Source organism: Oncorhynchus masou, unplaced genomic scaffold, assembly GCF_036934945.1.
Source record: "Oncorhynchus masou masou isolate Uvic2021 unplaced genomic scaffold, UVic_Omas_1.1 unplaced_scaffold_1221, whole genome shotgun sequence".
NCBI classification, from domain to species: domain Eukaryota; kingdom Metazoa; phylum Chordata; class Actinopteri; order Salmoniformes; family Salmonidae; genus Oncorhynchus; species Oncorhynchus masou.
The window spans coordinates 75,001-85,000 of record NW_027002009.1 but is presented as its reverse complement, the minus strand read 5'-3'; the positions used below and the strand labels follow the sequence as shown (position 1 = coordinate 85,000).

The 10,000-nt window shown below is 45.9% G+C and overlaps 1 protein-coding gene across 1 annotated transcript in view; it reads right to left on the bottom strand.

Annotated features, from left to right (window-relative positions):
- The window catches only part of LOC135529969 (general transcription factor 3C polypeptide 1-like), a 120,780-nt gene that overhangs the window by 46,377 nt on the left and 64,403 nt on the right, over nucleotides 1-10,000 (bottom strand). The window contains 3 exon segments of the mRNA XM_064958368.1: nucleotides 2,480-2,539; nucleotides 2,935-3,047; nucleotides 8,561-8,642. Of these exon segments, the coding sequence (XP_064814440.1) occupies nucleotides 2,480-2,539; nucleotides 2,935-3,047; nucleotides 8,561-8,642 (255 nt within the window).

Below are 10,000 nucleotides of genomic sequence, written 5' to 3'. Positions count from 1 at the left end.
TTATACGAAATTGTTTGACTACAGAGGTAGCAAAACTGTACTTCAACTCTATGATACTCCCCCACTTAACATACTGCTTGACTAGTTGGGCCCAAGCTTGCTGTACAACATTAAAACCTATTCAGTCTGTTTACAAACAGGCTCTCAAAGTGCTTGATAGGAAGCCCAATAGCCATCATCATTGTCACATCCTTAGAAAGCATGAGCTCTTGAGTTGGGAAAATCTTGTGCAATACACCGACGCATGTCTTGTATTCAAGATCCTTAATGGCCTGGCTCCCCCTCCACTCAATATTTTTGTTAAACAGAAAACCCAGACATATGGCAGCAGATACACAAGGTCTGCCATGAGAGGTGACTGTATAGTTCCCCTAAGGAAAAGCACCTTTAGTAAATCTGCATTCTCTGTGAGAGCTTCATGTCTGGAATACACTGCCATCAGACACACATAACTGCACCACATATCACACTTTCACAAAATGCTTGAAGACATGGCTAAAGGTCAATCAGATTTGTGAACATAATCCCTAGCTGTGTGTTGCCGCTTTCCATGTTGTCTGTTGTCTGTAGCTTGTGAGGTGTGGAAACACTGTTGCTTTTATGAATTTTGTCTTGCTGCTTTTTGCTCTATGTTGCTCTGTCTGTATGCTACGTCTTGCTTGTCCTATGTTGCTATTGTCTATATTGTAATTGTTTTTAATAACCTGCCCAGGGACTGCGGTTGAAAATTAGCAGGCTGGCTAAAACCGGCACTTTTACTGAAACGTTGATTAATGTGCACTGTCCCTGTAAAAATAAAAATAAACTCAAACTCAAACCCACTAATTATCAAAATCCAGAAACGAGACGCTAAATTCTATAACCACCTAAAAGGAAGCGATTCCCAAACCTTCCACAACAAAGCCATCACCTACAGAGAGATTAACCTGGAGAAGAGTCCCCTAAGCAAGCTGGTCCTGGGGCTCTGTTCACAAACACACCCTACAGAGCCCCAGGACAGCAGCACAATTAGACCCAACCAAATCATGAGAAAACAAAAAGATAATTACTTGACACATTGGAAAGAATTAACAAAAAAACAGAGCAAACTAGAATACTATTTGGCCCTACACAGAGAGTACACAGCGGCAGAATACCTGACCACTGTGACTGACCCAAAATTAAGGAAAGCTTTGACTATGTACAGACTCAGCGAGCATAGCCTTGCTATTGAGAAAGGCCGCCGTAGGCAGACATGGCTCTCAAGAGAAGACAGGCTATGTGCTCACTGCCCACAAAATGAGGTGGAAACTGAGCTGCACTTCCTAACCTCCTGCCCAATGTATGACCATATTAGAGAGACATATTTCCCTCAGATTACACAGATCCACAAAGAATTCGAAAACAAATCCAATTTTGAAAAACTCCCATATCTACAGGGTGAAATTCCACAGTGTGCCATCAGAGCAGCAAGATTTGTGACCTGTTGCCACGAGAAATGGGCAACCAGTGAAGAACACGCACCATTGTAAATACAACCCATATCTATGCTTATTTATTTTATCTTGTGTCCTTTACCATTTGTACATTGTTAAAACACTAAATATATATAAATATGACATTTGTAATGTCTTTATTGTTTTGAAACCTCTGTATGTGTAATGTTTACTGTTAATTTTTATTGTTTATTTCACATTATATATTATCTACCTCACTTGCTTTGGCAATGTTAACACATGTTTCCCATGCCAATAAAGCCCTTGAATTGAATTGAGAGACACAGAGAGAGACAGAGAGAGACACAACCATTATAGAAAGATAACATACTAGGATAATGGAAATAATGGTCGACATGCATTTATATTCATGGCCGTCATTTTAAATAAGAATTTGTCCTTAACTTGTCTAGTTAAAATTATTACTATTTCTTTACATCGTGTTTTAGATAGTTGTATTGTCGTCATGTGTTGATATTCATGTCAGATAGTTGTCATGTGTTGATATTCATGTCAGATAGTTGTATTGTTGTCATGTGTTGATATTCATGTCAGATAGTTGTATTGTTGTCATGTGTTGATATTCATGTCAGATAGTTGTATTGTTGTCATGTATTGATATTCATGTCAGATAGTTGTATTGTTGTCATGTGTTGATATTCATGTCAGATAGTTGTATTGTTGTCATGTGTTGATATTCATGTCAGATAGTTGTATTGTCGTCATGTGTTGATATTCATGTCAGATAGTTGTATTGTTGTCATGTGTTGATATTCATGTCAGATAGTTGTATTGTTGTCATGTGTTGATATTCATGTCAGATAGTTGTCATGTATTGATATTCATGTCAGATAGTTGTATTGTTGTCATGTATTGATATTCATGTCAGATAGTTGTCATGTGTTGATATTCATGTCAGATAGTTGTCATGTGTTGATATTCATGTCAGATAGTTGTCATGTGTTGATATTCATGTCAGATAGTTGTATTGTTGTATCTCCTACCTGTTGAGAGAGTCCTTGGTGTTCTCATCTGACATGTCCTCCAGGGTGTACACCTTAAACCTAAATGAAATCAACAACACACATCGGCCAATAGGAGAACACAGGAGTGGGTTTTCATCAGATGTTCTGTCTGTTACCGTGAGGTGTGTGTGTGTTTTTATAAGTGTGTATTAGTGTCTGTTACAGTGAGGTGTGTGTTTTCATAAGTGTGTATGAGTGTCTGTGTTAACGTGAGGTGTGTGTGTTTTTACATAAGTGTGTATGAGTTACCGTGAGGAGTGGGTTTTCATCAGATGTTCTCTGTGTTACCATGAGGTGTGTGTGTTTTCATAAGTGTGTATGAGTGTCTGTGTTACCGTGAGGTGTGTGTGTATGAGTGTCTGTGTTACCGTGAGGTGTGTGTGTATGAGTGTCTGTGTTACCGTGAGGTGTGTGTGTATGAGTGTCTGTGTTACCGTGAGAACAGCTGTGTCTTGGTGTCAGGGATGGTGACATCACACGACCCGGAGGCGGAGCTGAACTTCTGTCTGAGTAACGACACAAACTCACGGAACACTGTCGAACATTCCTGGAACAAACACACACAGATTAACTAACACACACAGATTAACTAACACACACAGATTAACTAACACACACAGATTAACTAACACACACAGATTAACTAACACACAAACAGATTAACACACACAGATTAACTAACACACAAACACACACAGATTAACTAACACACAAACACACACAGATTAACTAACACACAAACACACACAGATTAACTAACACACACAGATAACCTAACACACACAGATTAACTAACACACACAGATTAACTAACACACACAGATTAACTAACACACACAGATAACCTAACACACACAGATTAACAAACACACACAGATTAACAAACACACACAGATTAACAAACACACACAGATTAACAAACACACACAGATTAACAAACACACACAGATTAACAAACACACACAGATTAACTAACACACACAGATTAACACACACAGATTAACTAACACACACAGATTAACTAACACACACAGACTAACTAACACACACAGATTAACTAACACACAAACACACACAGATTAACTAACACACAAACACACACAGATTAACTAACACACAAATACACACATATTAACTAACACACAAATACACACAGATTAATTAACACACAAACACACACAGATTAACTAACACACACAGATTAACAAACACACACAGATTAACAAACACACACAGATTAACAAACACACACAGATTAACTAACACACAAACACACACAGATTAACTAACACACAAATACACACAGATTAATTAACACACAAACACACACAGATTAACTAACACACACAGATAACCTAACACACACAGATTAACAAACACACACAGATTAACAAACACACACAGATTAACAAACACACACAGATTAACAAACACACACAGATTAACAAACACACACAGATTAACAAACACACACAGATTAACAAACACACACAGATTAACAAACACACACAGATTAACAAACACACACAGATTAACAAACACACACAGATTAACAAACACACACAGATTAACAAACACACACAGATTAACAAACACACACAGATTAACAAACACACACAGATTAACAAACACACACAGATTAACAAACACACACAGATTAACTAACACACACAGATTAACTAACACACACAGATTAACTAACACACACAGATTAACTAACACACACAGATTAACTAACACACACAGATTAACTAACACACAAACACACACAGATTAACTAACACACAAACACACACAGATTAACAAACACACACAGATTAACAAACACACACAGATTAACAAACACACACAGATTAACAAACACACACAGATTAACTAACACACACAGATTAACTAACACACACAGATTAACTAACACACACAGATTAACTAACACACAAACACACACAGATTAACTAACACACAAACACACACAGATGAACTAACACACAAATACACACAGATTAACTAACACACAAATACACACAGATTAACTAACACACAAATACACACAGATTAACTAACACACAAACACACACAGATTAACTAACACACACAGATTAACTAACACACAAACACACACAGATTAACTAACACACAAACACACACAGATTAACTAACACAAACACACACAGATTAACACACAAACACACACAGATTAACTAACACACAAACACACACAGATTAACTAACACACAAACACACACAGATTAACTAACACACAAACACACACAGATTAACAAACACACACATTAACTAACACAAACACACACAGATTAACTAACAGATTAACACAACACCTGTGTCTTGGATGGTGGAGCAGTAATGATACAGCCTCGGAGCTCGTGTCACTCAGACCCAACCTCTCAATCTACTGCCCCCTGACCCAACCTCTCAATCTGACCTACTGCCCTCAGACCCAACCTCTCAATCTGACCTACTGCCCCCTGACCCAACCTCTCAATCTGACCTACTGCCCCCTGACCCAACCTCTCAACCTGACCTACTGCCCTCAGACCCAACCTCTCAATCTGACCTACTGCCCCCTGACCCAACCTCTCAATCTGACCTACTGCCCCCTGACCCAACCTCTCAATCTACTGCCCCCTGACCCAACCTCTCAATCTGACCTACTGCCCTCAGACCCAACCTCTCAATCTGACCTACTGCCCCCTGACCCAACCTCTCAATCTACTGCCCCCTGACCCAACCTCTCAATCTGACCTACTGCCCTCAGACCCAACCTCTCAATCTGACCTACTGCCCCCTGACCCAACCTCTCAACCTGACCTACTGCCCCCTGACCCAACCTCTCAATCTGACCTACTGCCCCCTGACCCAACCTCTCAATCTGACCTACTGCCCTCAGACCCAACCTCTCAATCTGACCTACTGCCCCCTGACCCAACCTCTCAATCTGACCTACTGCCCCCTGACCCAACCTCTCAACCTGACCTACTGCCCTCAGACCCAACCTCTCAATCTGACCTACTGCCCCCTGACCCAACCTCTCAATCTGACCTACTGCCCCCTGACCCAACATCTCAATCTACTGCCCCCTGACCCAACCTCTCAATCTGACCTACTGCCCCCTGACCCAACCTCTCAATCTGACCTACTGCCCCTGACCCAACCTCTCAACCTGACCTACTGCCCTCAGACCCAACCTCTCAATCTGACCTACTGCCCCCTGACCCAACCTCTCAATCTGACCTACTGCCCCCTGACCCAACATCTCAATCTACTGCCCCCTGACCCAACCTCTCAATCTGACCTACTGCCCCCTGACCCAACCTCTCAATCTGACCTACTGCCCTCAGACCCAACCTCTCAATCTGACCTACTGCCCTCAGACCCAACCTCTCAATCTGACCTACTGCCCCCTGACCCAACCTCTCAATCTGACCTACTGCCGCCTGACCCAACCTCTCAACCTGACCTACTGCCCCCTGACCCAACCTCTCAATCTACTGCCCCCTGAACCAACCTCTCAACCTGACCTACTGCCCCCTGACCCAACCTCTCAACCTACTGCCCCCTGACCCAACCTCTCAACCTGACCTACTGCCCCCTGACCCAACCTCTCAACCTGACCTACTGCCCCCTGACCCAACCTCTCAATCTGACCTACTGCCCTCAGACCCAACCTCTCAATCTGACCTACTGCCCCCTGACCCAACCTCTCAATCTACTGCCCCCTGACCCAACCTCTCAATCTGACCTACTGCCCCCTGACCCAACCTCTCAACCTGACCTACTGCACCCTGACCCAACCTCTCAATCTGACCTACTGCCCCCTGACCCAACCTCTCAACCTGACCTAATGCCCTCAGACCCAACCTCTCAATCTGACCTACTGCCGCCTGACCCAACCTCTCAATCTGACCTACTGCCGCCTGACCCAACCTCTCAATCTGACCTACTGCCGCCTGACCCAACCTCTCAACCTGACCTACTGCCCCCTGACCCAACCTCTCAATCTACTGCCCCCTGACCCAACCTCTCAACCTGACCTACTGCCCCCTGACCCAACCTCTCAATCTGACCTACTGCCCCCTGACCCAACCTCTCAACCTGACCTACTGCCCTCAGACCCAACCTCTCAATCTGACCTACTGCCGCCTGACCCAACCTCTCAACCTGACCTACTGCCCCCTGACCCAACCTCTCAACCTGACCTACTGCCCCCTGACCCAACCTCTCAACCTGACCTACTGCCCCCTGACCCAACCTCTCAACCTGACCTACTGCCCCCTGACCCAACCTCTCAACCTGACCTACTGCCCCCTGACCCAACCTCTCAATCTGACCTACTGCCCCCTGACCCAACCTCTCAACCTGACCTACTGCCCTCAGACCCAACCTCTCAATCTGACCTACTGCCGCCTGACCCAACCTCTCAACCTGACCTACTGCCCCCTGACCCAACCTCTCAACCTGACCTACTGCCCCCTGACCCAACCTCTCAACCTGACCTACTGCCCCCTGACCCAACCTCTCAACCTGACCTACTGCCCCCTGACCCAACCTCTCAACCTGACCTACTGCCGCCTGACCCAACCTCTCAATCTGACCTACTGCCGCCTGACCCAACCTCTCAATCTGACCTACTGCCGCCTGACCCAACCTCTCAATCTGACCTACTGCCCCCTGACCCAACCTCTCAATCTGACCTACTGCCCCCTGACCCAACCTCTCAATCTGACCTACTGCCCCCTGACCCAACCTCTCAATCTACTGCCGCCTGACCCAACCTCTCAATCTGACCTACTGCCCCCTGACCCAACCTCTCAATCTGACCTACTGCCCCCTGACCCAACCTCTCAATCTACTGCCGCCTGACCCAACCTCTCAATCTGACCTACTGCCCCCTGACCCAACCTCTCAATCTGACCTACTGCCCCCTGACCCAACCTCTCAATCTACTGCCGCCTGACCCAACCTCTCAATCTGACCTACTGCCCCCTGACCCAACCTCTCAATCTGACCTACTGCCCCCTGACCCAACCTCTCAATCTACTGCCGCCTGACCCAACCTCTCAATCTACTGCCGCCTGACCCAACCTCTCAATCTACTGCCCTCAGACCCAACCTCTCAGCCTGCTGCCCCCTGACCCAACCTCTCAGCCTGCTGCCCCCTGACCCAACCTCTCAATCTGACCTACTGCCCCCTGACCCAACCTCTCAGCCTGCTGCCCCCTGACCCAACCTCTCAGCCTGCTGCCCCCTGACCCAACCTCTCAGCCTGCTGCCCCCTGACCCAACCTCTCAACCTGACCCCTGACCCAACCTCTCAGCCTGCTGCCCCCTGACCCAACCTCTCAATCTACTGCCCCCTGACCCAACCTCTGTGTGTGTGTGTTACCTTGGGGTCGTTGTGTGTTACCTTGGGGTCGTAAACAGACGGGTGGCGTGTGTGTGTTACCTTGGGGTCGTGAACAGACGGGTGGTGTGTGTGTGTGTTACCTTGGGGTCGTGAACAGACGGGTGGTGTGTGTGTGTTACCTTGGGGTCGTGAACAGACGGGTGGTGTGTGTGTGTTACCTTGGGGTCGTTAACAGACGGGTGGTGTGTGTGTGTTACCTTGGGGTCGTTAACAGACGGGTGGTGTGTGTGTTACATTGGGGTCGTGAACAGACGGGGTGGTGTGTGTGTTTTACCTTGGGGTCGTTGGGGTCGTAAACAGACGGGTGGTGTGTGTGTTACATTGGGGTCGTGAACAGACGGGGTGGTGTGTGTGTTTTACCTTGGGGTCGTTGGGGTCGTAAACAGACGGGTGGTGTGTGTGTTACCTTGGGGTCGTGAACAGACGGGTGGTGTATGTGTGTTACCTTGGGGTCGTTGGGGTCGCGAACAGACGGGGTGGTGTGTGTGTGTTACCTTGGGGTCGTTGGGGTCGTGAACAGACGGGTGGTGTGTGTGTGTTACCTTGGGGTCGTGAACAGACGGGTGGTGTGTGTGTGTGTGTTACCTTGGGGTCGTTGGGGTCGTGAACTGACGGGTGGTGTGTGTGTGTGTTACCTTGGGGTCGTTGGGGTCGTGTTTCCTTCCCTGTAGTTTCGCTATCAGAGGCTTGTCCTGGTACACCTCCGCCAGACAGATCCTACAGGACAACACAGCGTGTGCATTACAGATCAACACAGCGTGTCCATTACAGATCAACACAGCGTGTCCATTACATATCAACACAGCGTGTCCATTACTGATCAACACAACGTGTCCATTACTGATCAACACAGCGTGTCCATTACTGATCAACACAACGTGTCCATTACTGATCAACACAGCGTGTCCATTACTGATCAACACAGCGTGTCCATTACTGATCAACGCAACGTGTCCATTACTGATCAACACAACGTGTCCATTACTGATCAACACAGCGTGTCCATTACTGATCAACACAACGTGTCCATTACTGATCAACGCAACGTGTCCATTACAGATCAACACAACGTGTCCATTACTGATCAACACAGCGTGTCCATTACTGATCAACACAGCGTGTCCATTACTGATCAACGCAACGTGTCCATTACTGATCAACACAGCGTGTCCATTACTGATCAACACAGCGTGTCCATTACTGATCAACGCAACGTGTCCATTACTGATCAACACAACGTGTCCATTACTGATCAACACAGCGTGTCCATTACTGATCAACACAACGTGTCCATTACTGATCAACGCAACGTGTCCATTACAGATCAACACAACGTGTCCATTACTGATCAACACAGCGTGTCCATTACTGATCAACACAGCGTGTCCATTACTGATCAACGCAACGTGTCCATTACTGATCAACACAGCGTGTCCATTACTGATCAACACAGCGTGTCCATTACTGATCAACACAGCGTGTCCATTACTGATCAACACAGCGTGTCCATTACTGATCAACGCAACGTGTCCATTACTGATCAACACAGCGTGTCCATTACTGATCAACACAGCGTGTCCATTACAGATCAGCGTGTCCATTACTGATCAACGCAACGTGTCCATTACTGATCAACACAGCGTGTCCATTACTGATCAACACAGCGTGTCCATTACAGATCAACACAACGTGTCCATTACTGATCAACACAACGTGTCCATTACAGATCAGCGTGTCCATTACTGATCAACACAGCGTGTCCATTACTGATCAACACAGCGTATCCATTACAGATCAACACAGCGTGTCCATTACTGATCAACACAGCGTGTACATTTGAGAGTAACCTTGAGAAGCCCTACACGTTAAAGTACTTGTAGTTGAGGTGTCTGTGGGTTCAGATAGTATGTGTTGCAACGTAGTTGAGGTGTGTCTGTGGGTTTAGATAGTATGTGTTGTAACGTAGTTGAAGTGTGTCTGTGGGTTTAGATAGTATGTGTTGTAACGTAGTTGAGGTGTCTGTGGGTTTAGATAGTATGTGTTGCAACGTAGTTGAGGTGTCTGTGGGTTTAGAT